This window comes from Mastigoproctus giganteus, chromosome 11, assembly GCF_048544385.1.
Source record: "Mastigoproctus giganteus isolate SK-2022 chromosome 11, ASM4854438v1, whole genome shotgun sequence".
NCBI lineage: Eukaryota > Metazoa > Arthropoda > Arachnida > Uropygi > Thelyphonidae > Mastigoproctus > Mastigoproctus giganteus.
In genome coordinates, this window is record NC_143585.1 from 77,934,281 (window position 1) to 77,959,338 (window position 25,058).

At 36.4% G+C, this 25,058-nt stretch overlaps 1 protein-coding gene across 1 annotated transcript in view; it reads left to right on the forward strand.

Moving 5' to 3' along the window:
• Positions 1 to 25,058, forward strand: part of LOC150078159 (mannan-binding lectin serine protease 1-like) — a 101,841-nt gene that overhangs the window by 70,357 nt on the left and 6,426 nt on the right. Inside the window, exons 9-11 of the mRNA XM_090384481.1 lie at positions 469 to 756; positions 6,056 to 6,162; positions 7,962 to 8,426. Of these exons, the coding sequence (XP_090240607.1) occupies positions 469 to 756; positions 6,056 to 6,162; positions 7,962 to 8,426 (860 nt within the window). The remainder of the gene's footprint in view (positions 1 to 468; positions 757 to 6,055; positions 6,163 to 7,961; positions 8,427 to 25,058) is intronic.

Genomic DNA, 25,058 nt, shown 5'->3' on the forward strand with positions numbered 1-25,058 from the left:
GGCCAAAGGCTCTATGTTTGGATCCAAACTTTTGACTTCCAGAATACTCGATCATTGGGCTCTTCTTTAATACAGGGAGAGATGGAAGGCTATATTTGGATATAAAATTTTGATTTCTCTCTTACCCCCAACTGAGCATTCAAATGATATTCTCTTTCCTTCACTATGTTTGAATCAAAAATTTTGATCCCATGGTTGGGAGAGTTTCTATCAACCTAATTTACTTTACTGTAAATTATATTATCCAAAATTATTTTGGGCTACTAAGGTTTGGATTTCCCTGGGTAATGCATGGGTACTTCAAATATAGAACTATACAAATATGATCTAGTAAGATTTTATGAGTTTTAAAATTTCATATTTTCAATTTTGTCATTCCTTTAAATTATATCTTATTGGATATAATTTTATAAATTTTAAATTTTCACTTCTTGGTGATTTTTTTTTTTTTTTTTTTAAATTTTGTAGAATTAGAGGAATTCCCCCAAGACAAATTTGTAACAGAAGGAGAATTTACCTCGCTGAAGTGTAAAGCAAGAGAAAATTTTAAAAATATGACATTGAACTGGGAGCACAATGGTGCAGCATTTGAAAAATCACATATAAAAGCAATGAATGGAGGCTTTTTAGTGTTTTATACAACATACCCTACAGACTCTGGAGTATACACATGTATCATATATGATAACAGTACAGGTTGTAAGAAAAAAGCTGCAGCTGCTGTTATTGTGCTTGAAAAAGTACCAGTTGAAAAAGGTATGTAGCTAGCTATTTTTTTAAATTGTTTTTTACAAGTAATCATAATACAATACAATCTTGATATAATAGTGGTGTTGGGGAACAACCTTCCACCTGCATTATCCCAAAATAAGATGTACCTAATTTTTTTTGCATAAGTACACAATGGTTAAAAGACATGTACCACTGTATTAAGCAAATACATTTTTATTGTAAGCTAATTTCATTCTGCACTTTTCTTAAAAAGTTTACTATTTTTACACCAGTGGACATAGGTTAACATTTTAAATGGCAATTGCAATGTTTATATAGCTTTATAAAAAATAAATATCACTTGTATTTAAAAATTAAATTTCAAAATTTTGAGAGTGATTAGGTGTTACTGTCTGATATCACATTGCTGGCTTATCCATTTGTGAAATTGCTGGTGCAGCCTACACCATCCAGTTAATTGTTGGTGCTGATATCATGAAATGGAAATGTAATGGTACCACCACTGTCCAGCAATGCACAGGAACATCATAGAAACTCACCCCACTTGGCCAGAGAGTACCTGGAAGGATAGTATGACAATCTCATTAGACATTTTAGTACATCAACTAGGAGTTTAAGGTATCAAGAGGGGTTGAGATCTCTCTATGAACACACTACATACAGAGCTCGACAGCCTTTGCTTTCATGGAAAACTCACATAGGTGGGTGTGGGTGTGAAAAGTATGCCTGAAGAACGTCTGCTTCCAGAGTGCACTGTACCAATAATGAAGTTTGGAAGAGGAGTTGGGGTTAATGTGTGCAGCTGTTTCTCATGGTGTGGCCTTGAACTTTTAGAGGTTGTGTGGAAACCTTGAAAGCAGAGGTCTGTCTTAACATTTTGGAATCATAGAAATTATTTGAAAGGGATTTCATGAAAAGTGGCAGTTCTTTGGTTTAGACTCATGTTTGTTTCAGTAGGATAATGCCCCATGCCATACCACCAGTGTTATTTGAGCCATGGATATGAATATATAAATGGCTAGTGCAGAGTCGCAAGTATTAGTAACTTGATTATCATTTGTGGGCGAGACCAACCATTCCCACATCAGTAGCATAACTGGTTGTTGTTCTGCAGAATGGAGGATTATACTCACTGCAGTTCATTGGTGGAAGGCCTACCAGTAGGGTGGGGTGTGTCATGATGGACAGAGGGAGGACTGACGCATTGTTGAAGCATGGCAGTGAAAGCAATATGAAATGGATATGTTTGGTTCTTTTTGGATAGTAGTGTATGTTGGACTGTCTTAAACAGCAGTCTTTTTTAAAGACATAAAAATCAAACAAATAGATCAAACACACTACAATGTAGATAATAAAGGTGCTACATAAAAATAATAAGATAGTTTGAAAATTATATAGGTCTAGAAACAAAAAAAATGAGTATTTATGAGCTTAGGTTTTCAGAATTGAATGATGAAGCTGGTGAATAAGATAACTGGGATTACACCTCAGAAGCCTATTCAAATAAAGCACAACATTTCCTAATCAGTAAGAATTGAATGAATACCCAGTAAGGTGCTTGGGTATAACCAAATCTAGTGCAGAGCTCCTGACATCTTGTTTAAAAGGGTAGAACCTGCTGGATCCAGTTGCAAGACTTTCACATACAGAAAAAGACATGTCACTTATACAAATTTTTAGACTGTTGCAGAATCGCTGCTGTTGTTTTGATTTGAATGTTCTTTATAAATAAATTGCTATTACTCATAATCCAGAAGAGTTGCATCTTTTCATAGTCAGTTCAAGTAAAACTTTGAAAGTTGTGTTGCATCATAATGGGAATATGCACCTGTCAATTTCTGTTGTTCACTTTGTATTAAAGAAGGCTGCAGAAATAAGAAGCATGTGTTAGAGGTCAAGTATGACCATTATAATGGGATATCTGTAGGGATTTGAGATGTTATAGTTCCTTCTGGGTTTGTAAAATGGTTTCACTAAGTTCCTTTACTTTTTTGCCTTTGGGACAGTAGGGCAGTAGATCAGCACTATAGGAGAAGAGTGTAGTGTATCTCAACATATCATCCTGTATTGCTCCAGTTCCACACAATAGAGACCTTCCAGTGATCTGTCAGAATTGAGTTTCAGCTTGACACACACACACACTGTGTAGTAAAAAATTCTTAGTTTTAAAAAAAATCAAGCCTTGCTTCCACCAATCTGTATCAAGTTGGAACTGGTCAAACAATTTATTAAAGCACTGGATCCTCAAGGTGAGACCTTCAAACATATACAGATGCTGTTATCCATGGTTCTGTCTAAGTTGAACATAAGATCAAGTTTTAATGCCAAGTTCTTGGTGTCAGTCTTTTGAGGGAGCAGAAAATTCCCTGTCATTGTGTACCTAATGCTGTAATGTATTTCAAATCTATCTGGCGCCTCCGTAGCCAGGGGCAGCAGTGCTTAGCACATGCTTCATGATTAGACTGGGGTTCAAGCCCGTGACCACTAAATACGGAGGATGCGGTAAGGTCAGGGAATGACCACCGCATATCCCAGAGCAATATGGCCTTAGTTGCTAATGCTCCTAAAAACCAAGTAACAAAACAAAATTTCAAATCTATCAAAGAACTAGCTGACAAGTTGACTGAAAATTACAGAAAAATGGAGGGGGGGGGTGTCAATCAAGCCCTATTACTTGCATTCTTGCCTGGATTTTTTCAGACAAAATCTGGGCAATATCTGTGAAGAGTGAAGAGAGAGATATTCCACCAGGATATACAACCAATGGAGAAGAGGTACCAAGGAAGATGGAACGAAGTTATGATATCAGGGTGGCTATTTGTTATTTGAATGAGCCTTCATCCTAGTTGCCGCCTGGGCTTCCATCCATATGCAACTAGTTCTCAGCTGTGACTTGCATCTGAAACCTTTTTCTAAGGTTAGTAAGTTATTAACTAAATAACAAAACAATTAGTATTCAACACAAGTCATATTCAAATTCAAAATGACAGAATGGCCTTGCGGCGGGAATGGCATCTCCACCCTCACCACGAGGAGGTAGGTCACCCTATCTAGCAAACTGGTCTACGTGCGAACGTGTCTTTTATGTATTTGACAAATCTGTCAAACAATACAAAATCGGTACAAAGCTCCACTAGCGTGGGTTGTGTGAGGGCAAGCGTCCCTCTCTCCAACCTTGCACGAATGTCTGTATACAATGGATAGGTCAGCACAATGTGAAGGCTGGTCTTTGGCTCTCCACAAGAGCATAGATTCGAGGTCGCGAGGCCAAACTGGTGCGGCTTTGACCTCAAGCCATGTCCAGTCAGGACAGAGGCAGACAGTCAGTCCAAACTGGAGCCATGGCCTTCACTGACTCACAGTATGAAGCCATGGCCTTCACTGGCTCACAGTATGAATGGAGGGGACAAAGGCATGTAAATGTCGACCTTTCTCAGAATTGGTCCCTTGATTTTGCCATATGGCCTCAAATTCATCATTGAACAGGGTGGCTATCTAGTACTTGCTTTGGGATGATCACACCGGCCACAAAAGACAAAGATGTTCAAATGTATATTTTTAAAGATTATTTTTTGATTAGCCAGAGGAGGATTTGTTCTTTTTAATTTGTGATTTTTTAGTTTGTTGTTTGCTATAGCAAAGATTAATAATCTATTTTGTACAGAAGTTAAATAGTGTTAATAAATCTGATATAATATTACTGTATATTTTCTTTTCTTTCATTTCCATTGATGTTATGGAAAAGAAGTATTGTCATATTCAGAATTGGCATACTCAAATTCATAAAGAAATATCAAGAAATGCAAATAAACAGAACCTTTTTTTTTTGAAAGTTTATTTCATGGAATAATCTGTTTATATAAACAAGGCCTGTGACCAATTTCAGATGGTCCACAGCATGCAAAAAGTTCCCTGCCCATTTTTGATGTTTACATAGGTGTTAATTTTAAAGTAGTTAAGGTAAAGTTATATTTTGATGCTGGAATTGAAATAATTAGAAAATTTTATGTATTCATGTTTTAACTTCTGTCTTGGGAACACTGATCCCTCCAGTGAGATGCTAGCTTTCAAGGCTTGAGCTGACAACAGAGATGTAACCATTATCTTTGAGTCAACTTAAATTGCTAATATCATTTTATTAAAAACAGTATCTCCAAAAATGTGAATCTTCTATTTATATTGACTCATGAATAATGTCTTAGTCTCTGATGTGAACATAGCCTAAGCCTTGAAGACTGAAAGTTGGACTCTGTTACTGTGGGAACCAAGGTGTCTCGAAGACACTTTGGTTCCCCCAGTAACAGAAATGTGTACAATTTTCAAATTATATTTTTAGATTTTCATGTGGAAGGACATTTGCTCATATTTATGCACACATTTCCAATTGGTTACTCGATAATGCAACTGTATTTTATAATGCTACATTACTCGGAAAATTTATTTTAGTAGTTAGCACTTTTTTCAGGACCATATTTTAGTATTAGTAACGGCCGGATGGTGCAAGAAAGCCTATGGCTTATGCTGCACCAGCCAAAAAAAAAAAAAAAATCTGAACAAAACAATGATAAAAAAATAAATAAATAAAATAAATAACTAAATAATAATAATTAATAAAATTTACAACATCTAGGGTTACCTTTTTATATATTTTTTAAATATCCATTATGCAACCATGAGAAGTAAATTAAAAAAAGATTCTAAGCATCTCAGGTTTATTAAATGGGAAAAAAAATCACTATACTATTAAGTACTGATACATACTAGTCAGACAGTAGAAAAAAATGAAAGCATGCAAATTTGTTTTGGAACTGAAAAATAATGCTTTAATCATGTCATTAAATGAGATGTTTTCTTTGTGGGTGTTATCCATCAGAAATAAACTATTCACATACTTTGTACACCATGATAAATAATTTTGATAAATGAGCATTACATAACAAATCCATTACTGAGTTCTTGTTCACATGCATAATGAATCAGAACAAAGATTACAAATTGGCCTTTCTGTAACTGTTGATGTCATATCATATGAGGCATCTTCAATCCGGTGTTCTCAGCCTCACATTTCCCAACACATCACCATACTCCATTAGTCCATACTTAATTTTAATGTTGAAAAGCCCATACTCATAATAGTAAAACTAATGGTGCATGGTAGGGGTGCTGGAAAATAGGCTGCAAGAACACTAGACACTGGATTGGAGATAATTTATCATGGTGTACAAAGTGTGTGACTATTTTATTTCTGAATTAAAAAAAAAGTGATATGATTATAAAATAATAAATGAAAATGCAAATAATAATCTAAATTTTATCTATGCAGTTTGTGGGCAGCCCAGATATGGGCAGCCAACTAAAACCAAGCCAATTATTGAACATGGACTGATAATTGGTGGTGAAGATGCCCAAAAAGGAGCCCATCCATGGCAAGTAAGGATGAGTCAAATAGTACTGTAGAGTTTTTCTTTTCTTTTTTGTATATTTGTATATGCCACAAAGGATTTTATTGTTGTTTCTGGTCTCTTCATATACAAGCTATGAGTATGTAAATATCACTTGTGTAATGAACAGTACAAAGTTAATGCCCATGTTGCCCTGCAAGTAGCCACACCAAATGGGTAATAGACATTTATTCAGGATTGTTTCTATCAACTGGGATATTTTCACTTATCACAATGGACTGTTTACAGCTATCAAATAAAAAAAAGTTTCTGTTCACAATCTGAAACAGCCATATTCAGATGGAAGTACTAGCTGTTAGGCTCAATAAAATTAGTATTACTAATGGAATGGGGCTGTGACAAAATAAATACAGTACCTTCCATGACGGTCATGGAAGAAGACCATGAAGGGGTTGAATTTTTTGGATTGTATTCATTGAATCATAGATTCAGCGAATGTAATATATCAGCTTACTGCTAATGTAATGCACCTTCTAACAAATTCTCCCATACCATAAACCACATTACAACAGTTTAAATATGTATTAATTATACTACATATTATTGTGTGCTGCCTTTAATATTGCTGGAGTGCAGTAAGGATGTCCACTGTAGTTAAATCATGATGTGTATCTTTTAACATTAATGTCAAATGTTTTAATATTGGACAGGTGGGATTCCTAGTTAGACTACAATATGAAAGTTCCAACTTTGTGTGCATATATATACACTGAGTTGGCATTGCATTTACAACATCCCCCATGTAGGAATGGACTGGTCCGTGGTGCTGATGAAGGCTCAGATTTGGGATATGGCTGATATAAGATTGTAATTTGCATTTGTGGCAATACGTTTTTGAGTGTCTGTGAGGAAGAATGAGTTGGCATCGAGATCTTTCCAACTTTGAATGTGGGGCAAAATGAATGATTGCGGAGCAAGATGTGCAGGTGCTAGTATCTTGACAATAGCCAACATGGTTAAGTGCTCCCATTCTGTGGTCAAGAGTCTACTGTGAATGACTTAACAGTGTTTGAACAACCAGCTATGTGTAGTTGACACCTGTGGTGAGTGTCGTGTATCTTATCTCATAACATAATAGTGTTGCAGTACAGTGTCCCAGCTAACCACTCAGTACAATGTAGGAATAGCAAGACCAATATCCACATAGGCTATGTGCTAGACATTAGCCTATACATGTACCCATGCTCACTGTGAGACAAGAAACTGGCCTTGTATGGACGTCAGCACTAACACTGGACCACAGACATGTTGAGATCAGCAAACATGGTGCAACAGGTTGCTAACTATTTTCAGGAACACGACAATGAATTCTCCGTCTTACCATGGTCACTCAATGGCAACTCAATTAAGCATATTGGGATCTACTGGAAAAGGACATTCGATGCTATGACCATCCACCTAATATGTCCAGTAATAATCATTACCACTGGATATCGTGCAACACCTTTTGGACCATGCCAAGACATGTATGGGTGCATTATGGGCAAAAGGTGGTCTCATGAGGTATTAGGTAGGTGTTGCAATTGAAAAGCCAACTGTGTGTGTGGGGTTAATTTAATTTCCATGTTAGTAATAATATATTAATAGTAAATACCAATTGCTTTAATACAATTTTTCATTGCAATTTAAAACACTACTGGTTCAGTAGTGCTTTGAAACACTATTGTATGTAATTTATTAGAGATTTTTTTCATAACTACTTAATATTTTTACCAAGATTTGTTTCTAAATTCTGCTAAGAATATTAATGAGTAATTTTAAAATTAGGTAATGCTGTGGAATTCCCGATTTGGCTCATTCTGTGGTGGATCCCTACTCAACGAACGTTGGGTGCTCACAGCTGCTCACTGTCTAAACCCACTTAAAGTTAACTGGAAAACAGTATTAATTAAACTTGGAAGATATAACCAGAAAGAAGCTTCGGAAGTAGGGGAGGTTATTACAACTATTCAAGAACCAGTTATTCACCCCGATTTTAGCATTGATACTTTGGACAGTGATATTGCTCTCTTACGACTTGAACAGCATGTTACCTTCAATGATTTAATTATTCCAGTGTGTCTTGGAGAGCAAGAATTTTACAGTAACATTTCAAAATCATTACAGATTCAGATGGGTACTGTAACTGGATGGGGAAAATTGGGTCACAGAGGTCCCAAACCAGAATATCTACAAGAAATCAGACTTCCTATAGTGGACCAAGAAATATGCCAGCAGTCAACAAATTATATGGTAAGAAATTAAATAATTGTAAAGTAGTTTATCATTTTCCTGATAAAATATGTAAGTATACTTTTATAAAAAATAATTAGGAAAAAAAATTTGTTATAGAATTATTTACAAGAATATGGTCATCATCATCAGCCATTTTCAATCCACTGCAGGATGAAGGCCTCTCCAGCAACTTTCCAGTTCCTTCTGTTTTGAGCACTGGTCATCCATTTACTACCCACAAACTCATGAATTTCATCTATCCATCTCCGCCTTTGTCTTCTAGGTTTTCTTCTAGCTCCTCTTCGATACCATTCTGTTATTTTCTTAGTCCATCTGTCATCATGTCTTCGAGCTATGTGTCCTGCCCAAGACCATTTTAGTTCTTTAGTTTTGATAAGAATGTCCTTTACTTGAGTTTGCTGTCTAATCCATGTGTTTCTCTTCTTATCTAACAGTCTGATTCCCAATATAATTCGTTCCATTCTTCGCTGTGTAGTTCTCAGCTTCTCTTCCATTCTTTTGGTGAGTGCCCAAGTTTCACTTCCATAAGTCATGGTGGGGAGTATACATTGGTTCATTATTTTACTTTTCAGACAAACTGGGATATTGCTCTTCAGTATGTGACTATATTTCCTGAATGCTATCCATCCAAAATTTATTCTTCTCTTGACTTCCAGCCATTTATCATTATTACAGCTAATAACGTGTCCAGATAAGTATAGGACTTCACCTTTTCAATTACTGCTCCTTCAATCATTATGTCCCTTTCTGTGGCATACTTGTTCATCATTACTTTTGTTTTAGTCATATTCATCTTTAGTCCAAAATCCTTACTAACTGTGCATAACTGATTAAGATTTTCCTCTAATTCTTTGGGATCGTGGCTTATGACCACAATGTCATCTGCAAATTGTAAATGGTTTAGGTACTCTCCATTCACATTGACTCCTTTCTGCAACCAGTCTAATCTTCTGAAAGCTTCCTCAAGGGCAGCATTAAACAGCTTCGGAGATATTGTGTCTCCTTGTCGAACTCCTTTCTCGATTTTAAATTTCCTACTGTCTTTGTCTAGTCTAATAAAGGAGGTAGCACTGTCATATATTTTCTTTAAAATCATAATATATGGGGTATCTATGCCTTGTCTTTCCATTGCCTTATGCTGTATGGAGTCAAATGCCTTTTCATAATCCACAAATGCCAGGCATAATGGTGTTTTATATTTATTTGCTTTCTCCATTAGCTGTGATATTACGTGAAGGTGATCCATAGTTGAGAATCCTGTCCTAAAGCCAGCTTGCTCTTTCGGTTGATTCTCATCAAGTATTCTTTCTAATCTGTTAGTAAGAATAGGGTAACCTAATTTAATTGCAATTAAACCTGCAGTTGTTTATTTTTTATTTAAATTACACAGTAATAAAAAAAAAAAATGCTCCATGCGCAACCCCAAAGCTATTGTGCTAAACTACAATATAGCACCCTGCAGTTTAGAATGCCTTTTTTTCCCTGAAAACATTCTTTTATACTCATATACTTCATTAATTAACTCATTAGTATGGCTTCTCAAATACAATCTACCTCTACAGTATTAAAGATATTTTAAAACCTTATTGTTAAAAAAGTTTTAAATTTTTCTTGTAGGACTTACATCATACATAAATCTTATGGTTATCTAGTTCTCATTCATTTTTGGGAGTGAACATTTTATTTTTTGTAATGCATGCTTTTGTGTTTTACTATTATACTTTTGCTTTGCAAACTACTTTTCAGAAGTCCACATTGTTCTTAAATTGGGAGGTTACTGTATATCCTATTTTGTATATATGAACTAATGATAGATACACTAATAGCATTTCCTTGAGGTAAAATGTGTCAAAAGAAGTTGGTATATATATATACATATTCAAGTTTTATATATTTCTGAATGATTATGTTCAAATTCAGAGCTTTTTTTTTTTTCTCTAGGTAATAGAAAAAAAAATTAAATAAAATAAAAAACAACAATAAAAAAAAACTAGGCAAATAAGATACAGAACCACAATAAAAGAGTCCTTGTAACATGCTAATTATAAGGCTTCATTATGTCATGTTTATGTCATTTGCTTTAGAAACGTTCCCATAAATGGGCCACTCATTGGAAAAAAAAGCATTAGAATTAATAACCTTATTCAGCTTTAATGAGTATGGATTTACAGATTTTAAATTCTACTAAATTTTTAATTTTTCTAGTGGTAGAGGCATGTGATGCAAGAAAGCAAGCATATGAGCTTATGTAGCACCAGCCAAAAAAAAAAAAAAAAAAAAAAACAATTTACACAACCATTCCCTCTAAAAGTTTGTCCAGTTCCTCCTTGAATTTATTTAAGCTATTATTAACTTCCACAATGACAAATGGAAGTTTGTTCTAGCAATTAACCACCTGCTGGCTAAAGCCAAATTTCAGCACATCTATTCTACAACTGTCTTTCCTCAATTTGAATTTGAGCCCCCCCCCAGGTTTTTAATCCGAGCAAGCTGAAATCAGCATTCAGCATGCTCAACCCATTCAAGGCCTTATACACCTCAATCAGATCACCTTGCAGGTACCTAGTCTCCAGCTGCTGCAACTTGCAGAACTTAACACTGCAAATTGCAGAGTTAGGAATTAACTCTGCAGTGTTTGCAAGGGACTGACAGGTCTCTCCCAGAAACAATTATTGTGCATTAATGGTTGGTTCAATGCTACTGCTTGAGGTTTTCAGTACCTTCCTAATTGTAGTCAAAATTTTATTTGAGCAGTTTCAAAGTGAACAATTATTGTTTACTTGGAATTATATGTGCAAAGGACCTTTTGGGTATCACATGACCATTTACTATTTTTGCCTTCCACTTCAACATTCTAATTTTACTTTAGCATCATGTACACAATAGACTGTTGCAACTAAAAATAGCACATTGGCTGACTTGGATAATTCATCTGTTACTGAAATGAGATACTCTTTGTTTTATGTTTAATTATTGCACATAAGTATGTTTTTTGTGTTAATTATTATTATTATTATTATGTGAATTGTGAAATGCCAATTAGTATTATTATTATGTGAATTGGTTTCTTGTTTCAATTACTATTAAACTGTTTATTCCTTTATTTATTTAACCAAACATATTAATATGTGAGCATGCATTTTTATTCATTGAAAATAATGTATAAAAAATCCAACACTTAAATTTTCAAATTTTTTATTAAAAAAATAAAAATTGGCATTTAATAATTATTGTAATCTAATAATTGTAATCTAATCTTTTAATCTGTAAAAGATTCAAGCAGTGGCGTATTTCAAGCAGAATTGAAACCACCAAAAACTTTTTCCAGAAACAAACAAAGTTAAGCACTCTTTAGCTGCTATGCCAAAAGGGAATGACAATACTGAATTTCGAAGAACAAAAGGAAAGATGGAGGAGATATGTTGAACTTCATGGAGATTCAAGCATGTACACATGGAGGAATCGGCACTAGAAGAACAAGAAAACCTGGAGGAGGAAATATCTAAAGATGAATTCAACACAGCCTTAAAGTCTCTTAGCAATAACAAAGCACAAGGAATTGACAACATACCTACAGAGCTTTTAAAATACAATGGAGAAAATTTGAAGAAAGCCTTATTTGAACTGATAAAGAAGATATACAGGGACGAGTGTTGGCCGGAGGAATTCTGCATATCAATCATAATCCCCATACCCAAGAAAATGACACCAACAGTATGCCAAGACTACAGAACTATAAGTCTTATTACCCTTGTATCCAAGAGTCTGCTGAAATTTATTAAAGTTCGTATGGAGAGTCACATTGAACAATTTCTGGATGACTCACAGTGCAGTTTTCGCAGAGGCAGATCGAAGCTTCTTGTCTCAAAGGGTAAATGTGTAATTAATGGAAACCTTGCAAATGGCAATCATGACAACCAAACATACAATAAATTCAATAAAATTATTGCATTTGTGTGTACAACTGAAATGATAAGTTAACATAATAGTATTATGTACTGTAAATGAGCAAAACAAGTCCTCAATATTTTGTTGTTCCTCCTCGATCTGCAATTACAGCCTTGCAACGATCTGGCACAGAGTTAATCAACTTCTGGATATACGGTTGCCCAGTTTTGTGGTACTGCACCCTTACAATGCTCTCCTGCAGCTGAATCTTACTTGTGGGCTTCTTCTGACCAATCTTAGACGACATTATGTACCAGCATTTCTGAGGTATGACTGCACCTTAAGGGAGAAAAATGAGGGAAAACATTGGTGTAACTATGATTTAAGCCTTGTGAGACAAGAAGACAAACTCATCATTAAATCTAAATAGCATAAATTTACCAATTTTGCTGTATGGCAAGGTGATGAGTCCTGTTGAAAAATGCAGTTTTGGATGTCTGCATGGTGATCCCTTATAACAGGTTTCAGGCACTCCTCCAAGACAACAGTGTAGGTTTCTGCACATTCACCATTCTGTTAATAAACTTAATTTGCTCCACCCCTTTGCTTGTTATTCATTTCCCAGACCATCTGACCGACGGGGAACTTTACAGTCTGTGTTATACAGTCAGGATGGTATGCCTCCAATTTTCGTCTTCTGACATATTGCTTCTCATCCAAGCCATGCAAATTGAATTTCGATTTGTCAGAAAAGATGACGGTGTCCCATTGCTCTTTTGTTCATAAAACACACATTTTAGCATAAGCAAGTTGCTTCTTCCTCATTTTTTGGGTCAACAAAGGCTTCTTCTTGGGCCAAAAACATGCAGAACACATTCGAAAGCAGTCTTTGGATAGTTCGTGCACTTGTTTCAATCTAGAGGCCATCCCAAAGTCCAGTTTTAGATCAGGAGCACTAGCATGGCAATTACGAAGGCATAGCCGTTTCAAATATCAATCTTGGGAAGGCGTAGTCACTCTCTTACGGCCTGATCCAGCTCTTCTCTTCACATCACAGGTTTCACACTTTAATTTCAGCAACCGCAATACTGTTGACTGGTGGTAGCCTATTTTATCAGCGATAGTATGTGTAGAAAGCCCTTCCTGGGACAGAGCAACAGCTACACTTTTTTTTCTTGGTGTCAACTGAACATATGGAGCCATGCTTACAGGTCCACAAAACAGGATGCTAATGAGCATGTATACCCTTCCAACACCATATTTATAGAAACGGCTGATGCAATACCTTGCAATTATTGTTTGATTACAGTCATTTCGTTTGTTGCAAAACAAAGGTGTTCCACCAGACAGTATCTTATATGTTTCACTACAAATGTTACTTTTTTTTAAGATGATGCAGTTTTTTTGTCTGCCACTGTATATAAGACAAAATACGGTGATAAGAGTGAGGGGAGAACTGAAATGGTCTCCTCAATGCTTTGCTGAAGTGATAATAAAGGAGGCACTTGGGAATAAGAAGTGGGGAGTTAAAATAGGTGAAAAGTATGTACAGGCTATACTAGTAAGTTGCCCTGCTACAATACAAAAAATGATCAGAAGACTAAATAAGAAAGTGCTGAAGTATGGAATGAAGATAAATGTGATGAAAACAAAGACGATGATTGGTAAAAGGTCAATTCCGTTCCGAATTGAGATTGATGGAGTAAGAATAGAAGAGGTAGATTCACTTTAGGTATCTGGGGGAGTTATTTTCACAGGCCATTGCAATGGCAAAACAATCTTTCAAGAATAAACTGTCAGTGATTATGCAGAAGATATCACAGGAAATTAGGAAGAAGATAATAATAGTAGTAGTAGTGGCATGTGATGCAAGAAAGCAAATCTATGAGCTTATGCAGCATCAGCCAAAAAAAAAAAAAAAAAAAAAATCACACCATTCCCTCCAAATGCCTGTCCAGTTCCTCCTTAAATTTATTTAACCTATCAACTTCCACAATGACTGATGGAAGTTTGTTCCAGCAATTAACCCCCGCTGGCTAAAGGTAAATTTCCGCACGTCTTTTCTTAATTTGAATTTATGCCCCCTTAGGTTCGTAATCTGAACAAGTGGAAGGATCCCATCAGAATTCAGCATGCTCAACCCATTCAAGGCCTTATACAACTCAATCAGATCACCGCGCAGGTGCCTAGTCTCCAGCCACTGCAATTTGCAGAACTTAAGCCTCTCTTGGTAAGAGGATCCCTTCATTCCCCTCACCAATCTTGTTGCCCTTCTCTGTACATGCTCAAGCAAATCTACATCCTTCCTAATATGAGGCCTCCAGACCTGTATGCAGTACTCAAGGTGTGGCCTGACCATCGCCTCATACAGAGGGACAATCACCTCCTTTTCCCTGCTAGCAAAATTCCTATATATTACTGACAAAACCCCATGACCTGCTCTGGCAGCCTGTCTGCATTGCTCAGAAAACTTCATATCTGACTGCACAAGTACTCCCAGGTCTTTTTCATTTTCTACCACCTTAAGTGTAGTACCACACAGTTGGTACATTTCTCTGGCGTTACTTCTACCCATATGCAGTACTTTGCAGTTGTCATGGTTAAACTTCAGTTGCCACTTCTTAGCCCATCTGTCCAAATTTTCTAGATCCTGCTGCAGTAGCACACTGCCATTACTGTCAACCTTTGTATCATCTGCAAACTTCGACACTAAGCCTGATATACCTTCATCAATATCATTGATAAATATACAAAACAACAGTGGACCCAACACCGAACTCTGTGGGACTCCACTAATAACATTAGTCCACATTAGCCCATTAATTACCACCTTCTGTCTTCTCCCACTCAACCATCCTTTTATCCATTGCAGCAACTTACCCTTAATACCATTCTGCTCCAATTTGTACAATAGTCTTCCATGCGCAACAGTGTCAAAAGCTTTCCTGAAATCCAAATATATGATATCAAAATTATTTTTTGCATCCAGTTTCTTTGTAACCACATCATAATATCCTATCAAATTTGTCAGACAAGACTTTCCCTTAACAAACCCATGCTGTGTCTGAATTATTAGTGCAGTCTTGTCTAGTGATCCTGAAATGCATCTTGACATATATCTGGTCAGTGGCACTATATGCAGCAGAGACATGGATTCTTACAAAGAGAGACAAAAAGAGACTTCAGGCCTTCAAGATGTGGTGCTGGCACAGGATGGAAAAAATTAAATATGGACTGAAAAAAAAGTGTCAAATGTGGAAGTATTAAGAGACATCTCCAAGAACAAAGGAAAATTAGTGGTAGAATAAGATCAACTAGACTCAAATGGGTGGGCCATGTGATTTGCTTCCAGATGCCATGGAGGGGACTGGAGGGAAAATGCCCTAGGGGAAGACCACAAAATACTTTGATCGGGACGATGTTGGAAGAAGCAGGACTTTGAAATTTCTTAGAGGACCTAAAACAAATGGCACAGGAGAGACAAAGGTGGAGACAGCTCATCAGAGGAACTGACCAGTTACAAGACTGAATTACTGATGTTGATGGTCCCTTACGTCATGAAAACAGATATGAAACTCTTATCCATTGCACTACTACTTCAACTGTTATTACGGTGCTTAAAATATCCTGATATATGTCAGTTAGTCATTTGCTTAAATACATCACTTACTTAATTCTATATATTTAAAAATTAACTCATTAAATTTTGGTTAATATCACAAATGCAATTCTCCTTTGAATGATGTATTATTTATCTTTGCAGATGCAAAACTCGGGACCAATATCATGAACAAACATATATATTTAAGAATGTTTTTTTTTTAAATAATGTATAATTGATTATTGATTTCAAAGTTAATATTTAAGCAAAATACAGTAGAAATTATTACTTCTTTATGTTAGAGAAGTGCAGTAAAACTTGTCTGAACAATTTTTTTTAAAAATTTTGTGCAGTATTCGCTAGAATGAATTTTACCATACTTAGACTGAAAAAAATTAGCCACCATTTATGGCTAATGCTATGTATGCTTTGCCTCTTTGCATCATTTGGATAAATAATACAATTCTGTGTTCTAGGAAAGAGGAACATAATAAAGTTTTATAGTTTTAAAAGTTAACTAGATCACCAAAGAAACACAGATATAAGAGAAAGATTAAACACTTCGAACATAATAGAAGAAATACAAAATTATCAGTTAAAATGGAAAGAACATGTAGAGAGAATGAGTAGGAAGAGACTACCAAAATTGGCATTGGAACTACAAACCCAATAGAAAAAGAAACAGAGGGCATCCCAGAAAGAGATGGATTGAACAGTTCTTTGAAGAGAGTTAATGGTACGGGCTTCATAAGCCTAAAATCCACTAAGTACAAGAAGTTAATTTTAAAAGGAATTTACAAAAGCCATACATTCTGTGACTTTTGTCTGATCCTCATTGATGAATAAATTACCTAATTCAGTAAAATAAACTAAGGGTGATAAGAAATTATTTAACTTGAAATTTAAATTTACAGTAAACTGAAAAATACCTTATTTGGTCTGTGATATAATGCTACTGAGGAGTTGCTGGCAACCGTCCAAGATAAAGAAATGAAAGCACATGCAAACTGAAGATCTGTAGTAGTAGTGGAGGCTTTATTGTCCATTCTGTGTGTTCTGGTGGCTTCAGAGATGACTAGAGAATTTCATGGTAGTGCATTGTCTCTTTTTAAATGGGGACCAGTCATCATCCTATTTCTGGTGAATGATGCTATAGGAAAGCCACATTGCCACCTGTCTAGTTCCTCAATCTGGTGTTCATGGAATGTTTATGCACTCTGGACTTCAGTTTCTGGTAAAACTGTCCAAACTAGTTTATTGTGCTGGCAGTGAAAATGGTAACACTGTGTCCCTGATCTTTGGGGAGGGGGGAGTTAAGCTCAAACTTTTATTACTCAAACCAAAATCTGTTCATATGTCAGACACCAGTTTATTGTCAGAGAAATGGGAAATATTTTTTGCAAGGATAGGTCACATAGAATCAGGGTATGTCTGCCAGGAGTAAGAGTAGATGACATTGTAGAGCAGATATATATCATATCTGCTTACTTAACAAGTACAAGGCAATGTTGGAAAAAAGTGGTAAGTTAGGATTGAATTTGAAAGTGTCTGCAATTCTTCCCAGACATGATAGGAGGGGGGGATTGTATGTTGAGAGCCTTGTCAATTATTTTGGCCCTGGAGAGAATGTACAAATCTCATGGGGTAGAATTTTTCTCATCGTAGTCTGTGCTTGTTAACAGGAGAGACTTTTCTTTCAGAGATGGGATATACTTAAATAAAAGGGGTTAAAGATTATTTGCTGATTCTATCATTCCAGTGATAGAGGGGTTGGAAAACTGCTAGCTTGGGGAGATATACAGACTAATGGATTAACTAGAGCCACAGGCAGAGGTGATAAGTGATTCTTGCACTGCTTCTTTGGAAAATGCAGCAGCCTGGAAAGCAAGGTTTCGGGATTTCAGGCCCTGCTGTAGGTCATGGAATCAGTGAATACATGGGTGTGTATGGATGAATAAGAGTGAGAAGTGCATGTACACTAATGCCAGGAACATTGTAAATAAATTTGATGTATCTGAAGTACTGATTAAGCCATCAAATTGTTTCCGTTGTCACCATGTTTCCGCTATCCCATTGCAGGGATAGCGGAAACATGGTGTCACTCAAGACATAAGTGATGCTGAATTTGAATATGGGGAGTACAATGTATACAGGAAGGAAAGACAGGTTATGTTCTTAGTCAAGAAGCAAATTAAATCAAAGGCAGTGCATCTGGTCAATGTGGGTGACCAGTTCAATGTTGAGTCAGTTAGGTGTGATACTGGGAAATAAAAATTGAGAGTAGAAGTGTGTTATAGGCCTAATGACTGTGATGAGTATACCAAATAGCTATACAGAGAAGTAGCGTGGACCAGTAAATCAGAATATCTTATAATGTGGGATTTTAATTTTCCAGATGTTGACTGGAATTTGTAGGTTGAACACTCACATATTAGCAAGACTTTTGTAGATTTTGGAATGTTTTCTACAGCAGCATGTTAGAGAGGCAACAAGAGGAAGCAATATTCTTGATCTGGTTATCAGCAGTGATTGTACATACATTAAAGATCCACTGGGGGTAGCAGCGATCACAGTGTACTAAGGTGGAATAATTAGACATACTACTGTCAGGGCCAAAGGGAAAGGCTTTTGCTTTTATAAGGGTGACTACAATGGTCTTTAGCAGGTTTTAAATTTTATGCATTGGGACCAATTGATGATGTTACCAACAACTAATTCTTAATGGGAAGTAGAGGCGGATTTAACGGCGGGCACGCCCTGGGCCCCGATTTCTGAAGGGCCCACGCAAAACCCCAACTTTATACGCAAAACCTCAACAAATTAGTTGAACTAATATGTTCAACTATTAGTTCAAAACTTTGTGATTATTATTATTCTATTATTAATTATATTATACATATATTATATTCAAATTTTATTGGTAATAAAACATTAATAGTACATAATATTTTTTCTTTATTTAAAAAAAATGGTTAACATGTATTTTTATTTTCCCTGTCTCTCTCTCTTTTTTTTTTAAGGGGCCCAATATTTTCTTCTGTGCCCGGGGCCTCAACCGATCTTAATCCGCTACTGATGGGACGCATTCAGGGAAGTAATCATAGAAGCTACTAGGCTTTTCATACCAATGAAAAACTACTGTTCAAGGCTTAGAGCTAAATGGATGTCAGATGAACTACTTAGACAAGCAGCAGAGAATAAAAGTGCATGAGATGCATATAAATTATCAGGTGATACAAGCCTATGGTATAGAAATTAGTCTGTAATCAAGTCAAAAAAGGAGGTTAGGCAAACTAAGGCAGATTATAAGAAATCTCTGGCAAAGAAAAGCAGCAAAAACTTCTGTACTTATGTTAACAGAAGAAGGAAGGGGTTGAATCACATTGGACCACTGGGTTAACAGTTGATGATCGTGTTCAGGTTGCTGATAAATTGAATAGATATTTCATGTCTACATTCACACATGAAGAATTCTTTATGGGTGGGGTTGTCAGAAGTTTATCAACCTCCAGCAGGAAGCTAAATTACTTTGTGATAACTGAGAGGAAAGTGGAAGAGTAATTAAAGCTGAACATAAAAAAGGCACCTGTGATGGATGGAATCTATCTAGTCATATTAAGGTAGGCAGCAAGAGGTGAGCAAACCCTTAGTCATAATTAGCAGAGCATCCTTGGATTTAGGGGAGGTCCACATGGACTAGAGGTGTGCAAATGTACCACCAATTCATAAAGCGGGGGGGGGGGGGGGGTAAAAGGTGACATGAGTAATTACAGATCTGTTAGCATAACATCTGTTCAGGGAAAATGGAGTCACTGGTTAAAGAAGTAATGCAGGACAATATGGACAGGAATGCAATTAAGTGGAAGAAGAAGAGTGGTTATCAGTGGTCACTGCTCTTCATTAATAACTATTGTTATTAATTGTTTTTGTTTTTAGTATTTATTAATGATATTGATGAAGTATATCAGGATTAATGTCTATGTTTGCAAAGGATACAAAGTTGGACAGGGTGGTTAACAAAATTGGGGTGAGCTACTGCAACAATGATCTAGAAAATTGAGTCGATGGGCTGAGAAATGGTAGCTGAAGCTTAATGTTGATAAATGCACGGTACTGCATATGGGTAGCAGTAATCCCAGAGTAAATGTGTTGTACTACACTCAGGGTAGTAGAAAATGAAAAAGACCTGAGGTAATTGTGCAGTCAGATATAAAATTCTTGGAGCAGTGCCGCAACATGCTGCCAGGAGAGCTCATGAGGTTTTGTCAATGATATATGGAAACTTTGCTAGCAAGGATAAAGAAGTGATTATCTCTTTGTACAAGGCCATGGTTAGGACATATCTTGATTGTATACAGGTCTGGAGGCCTCACTTTATGATGGATGTAGATTTGCCAGAATGGGTGCAGAGAAAGACAACCAGATTGGTGAAGGGAACAAAAGGGTACTCTTACCTAGAAAGCCTTCAGTTAAGACTAGGCAGCTGTGGGGTGATCTGATTGCTTTTTTGCATCATTTGACACTACTACTACTACTACCACCACCACCACCACCACCATTTTTATAATTATAAAATTCAATTACAAAATATTAAAAAAAAAATAAATGTGAAACCAGTAATTATAATTAAAGGATAGTTTTGTGGCAAAGTATTCCTTAGAATTTACAAGGTTGTTTGCGTTGCATCTTGACAGATGCTCAAGTTATTGATGTTTTGTTTTTGGACAGCAGATCTGCTGGTGACTTGTCTCTAATACTCAAGTGCTTGTTATATTTTATTTCAATTGAATGTCATATTGATTTTCAATGGGATAGAAAATTCAAATTAAATATTGAATTTGAATGATTAAGTACCAGGTTGCCACGAAGAGTAGCACATTATCAGTCACTTCTTAATTTTGACACTATAACTCTATGGAAAGTTAGGAAACTCTTACTGAAGTTTTCTAATTGTGTCTTGGAAGCTCCATGTGTGGAGTGACTACAAGATACAATCACTCACATTGTGGTGTCTGTTTAATGCCAAACAAAAAATCATTTTTTTGCTATTCATAGTAAATCAAAACAGAAATATAAAATACTGTATAATCTGGAGAATATCAGTTGGATTAGAAGGATTTGATTTTATTCTTAAATTTAACAAAATAGAAAATTTTAAAAATGCAGCATCTGTCAGACACCACATTAGCATAAAAGGGTTGAGTACTTTTGCTTCATGCACTACTTCTTTTAGATATTCTAAAGATACCTTTGCTTATTCTTAGGTGGATATGAGTAAGGAAAGCATTAGTTGAGAAAAATGATGCAAGAAAGCAAGCATATACAGCATCACCCAAAAAAAAAAAAAAAAAACCCTTGCCATTTCATCCATCCATTCGCTCCAAAAGTTTGTCCACTTCTTCCTTGAACTTATTTAAGCTTAAACTATCAACTTCCACAATTACAGATGGAAATTTGATCCAGCAATCAACTACCCACTGGCTAAAGGCAAATTTCAGTGCATCTGTTTGACAACTGTCTTTCCTCAGTTTCAGTTTATTCCCCCTCAGGTTTGTAATCTGAGCAAGAGGAAGAATCCCATCAGCATTGAGCCTGCTCAAAACATTCAGGGCCTTATATACCTCAATCAGACCACCTCACAGGTGCCTAGTCTCCAGAATCTGCAATTTTCAGAACTTAAGCATTTCTTCCTAAGAGCACCCCTTTGTTCCCCTCACCAGTCTTGTTGCCCTTCTCTGTACTCATTCTAGCAACTCTACATCCTTCCAAAAATGAGGCATCCAGGTCTGTACACAGTACTCAAGGTGTGGCCTGACCATTGCCTTTTACAAGGGGATAATCACCTGCTAGAAATTTCCCATAAATCATTGATAAGACTCCATGACCTGCTCTGGCAGCCTGCCTGCACTGCTCAGAAAACTTCATATCTGACTGCACAATTATCACCAGGTCTCTCATTCTCCACTACCCTGAGTATAACACCACCCAGTTGGTATATTTCTCTGGGGTTACTTCTACCCATATGCAGTACTTTGCATTTGTCAATGTTAAACTTCAGTTGCCACTTCTCAGCCCATCTGCCCAACTTTTCCAGATCCTGTTGCAGCAGCAGCATACTGTTATTAATATCCCTGCAAGCTTTGACATTAAGTTTGATATACTTTCATCAATATCATCGATAAAGATACAGAACAACAATGGGCCCAACACCAAACCCTGGTGTTGGACTCCACTAATAACATTAGTCCACGAAGAGCAGTATGCATTGAAGAGCTCTCTGCCTTCTCCCACTCAACCAACCTTTTATCCATTGTAGCAACTCAAAATCTTTCCTGAAATCCAAGTATATGATATCAAAATTATTTTTTGCATCCAGTTCCTTTGTGACGTCATAGTATCCAATCAAATTGGTCAGACAAGACCCCCGCTTAACAAACCCATGATGTGTCTGAATTATTACTACAGTCTTGTCTAGATGATCCTACAATGCTTCTTTAACCAATGACTCCATTATTTTTCCTAGAACAGAAGTCAAACTAACAGGTCTGTAATTACTCCTGTCATCCTTTGATCCCCCTTTGTGAATTGGAGATACATTTGCACATCTCCAGTCCGCAGGGACTTCCCGAGTCCAAGGATGCTCTTATAATTATGGCTAAGGGTTTGATTACTTCCTTTAATATAACTAGATAGATCCTGTCTGCTCCAGATGCCTTTCTTATGTTTAACTTCAATTTCTCCTCCACTTCGCTCTCAGTTATTACAAAATCACTTAACTCACTGTTAAGAATCTGATAAACTTCTGGAATTCCCCTCCTTGAATAAATCCTTATGTGTGAATTTAGATGCAGAATACTCATTCAGTTTATCAGCTACCTGAGCATGATCATCAATAGTCAAACCATCTATGTTAAGTGGACCAATCTAATTCATCCCCTTCCTTTTAGAGTTTATATAAGTAAAGAAGTCTTTGCTGTTTTTCTTTGTATCCTTTGCCAAAGATTTCTCATAACCTCCTTTGTGACTTGATTACAGACTAGCTTATATCTACCATAGGCTTCTGTGTTGCCTCATAATTTATATCCATCCCTTTCATTTTTCTTCTCTGCCACAAGTCTCATTAGTTGATCTGACATCCACCTGGGTATAAACCTAGAACAGTATTTCTTAGTTGGCACACTGGTAGCTTCCAAGATTACTTCCTTGAATGCTTCCCATTTAGAATTGGCTTTTGGTAACATCATCAGCTGGTCCCACTGTATAGAATTTAAAAATCTCTGAGACCACTGTAGTCACCTTTACAAGAGCAAAAACGCTTCCCTTTACCCCTGGTGATAGGTACATCTTTAAGTAAGTTCCACATCAGTACACTGTGGTCACTGCCACCTAGTGGTTCCTTTATCTGTAAATTCTTAATGCATGAATAACCACTGCTGATAATCAGGTCAAGAGTGTTACTCTCTCTTGGTTGCCTAACATGCTGCTGTAGAAAACAATCATCCAATAAATCCACAAAAGCCTTGCTAGTGTGCGAGTGACCAATCCACAAGTTCCAGTCAATATCTGGGAAGTTAAAATCTCTCATTATAAGACTGATTTACTGGCCGACTCTATTTCTCTGTATAATTGTTCATTGTACTCATCAGTCATTAGGCCTATAACAAATTCCTATCCTCATTTTTGCTTTCTCAGTGCTTATGTCACATCATACTGACTCAACATTGCTCTGTCCATCTGTGTCAACTGAATGCACTTCCTTACTAACAGCGTAACCCTTCCTATCCTTTCTGTACTCCCCAAATTCCAATTCTGCATTCCTTATATCTGTGTGACACTATGTCTCTGATACCCCAACAATATTTGTCTTTAATGTCTTCACGACCACTTCAAATTCATCAAATTTACTTACTATGCTTCTAGCATTGGTGTATATGCAAGTATACATGCACCTGCTCTTACTCTTAGTTCTCCTAACACAGCCCATATATATATTTAAAAGAGTAAGAGATTACCCCAATCTTTTGTGTAGAATGTTTCCAGTCAATGCTCTCCAAATGTAAACAAATAAGTTAAACAGATAAAATGATTTTAATGAATTCTCTCACTCATGGAGACATGACTGATCTGACACATAACAGAATCGAAAGCCAAGAGTCCCAACCTGACCTCGAACCCATTGACAAAATAATTAAAATAGTTAAAGTCGGAAAACCGTATACGAGAATAAATAATTAAAATCATGATTATAAAATTTGGATAAACACATTGAAATACAAATTAAACAAAATTCACTGTATATTCCTCCTTAAGCAGACATCACTTTGACTATTCGTCTTGATCACGGGTCAGAAATAACGCGAAGTGTGTGTGTGTTAACTTCTTAAATGGAGAGATTATTTGTATTGGCGCATGTGTAAAAAAGACCAGAAATCCAAAATTAGGTAAGGACAGTGCACACTGATAGAATTTGAATGAAGCTTCATTTCAAGGGTCTCAGTAATCAATAATTTTATGTAATTATGTTGTATGTTTAAGATTTCTGCTTCACTGACGGTACGAAATGCTCTGATGCCTTTGCACGCGATGTGCAGACTGAAGCAGTACTGAGCCTAGTAGCTTTGTTTTTTACAGCCCATATATTTAATTGTTCCATGCTGACTCCCAGAAGTTCTTGAAATCCCCCGCAACATGCTCTCTAGGCTGCTGCTCATTCCAATAGCAGTGCAAGAATCACTTATGCCTCTGCCTGCAGCTACTGTTAATGACTTTCATCAACCGGTGAAATACCACCACTTTGCTTATTGGAGGCTTGAAGTGGTGAAACCCATGTTTAGTCTCTAGAGCAAAGTTTCCGGCATCCCACTCCCCCCATACTTCTCCTTCAATACATGCATGGTACTAAGTACTATAGGTTTTGGTACCTTTCGTGTTTGGGGTTTTCATAAAAAAAAAAAAAAAAAATCTCCCCAAGTGTAGCAGTTTTCTGACCAACCTAACACTGCCTCAATAGCATAGCAAATATCCTTACACCCTTTCTATTTAAGTGTATCCATCCTTGTAGAAGCAATCTCTACTGTTAACAAGCACAGACCAAGCTGAGAAAAATTCTATCCCATGAGCCTTGCACAATATCTTCAGGG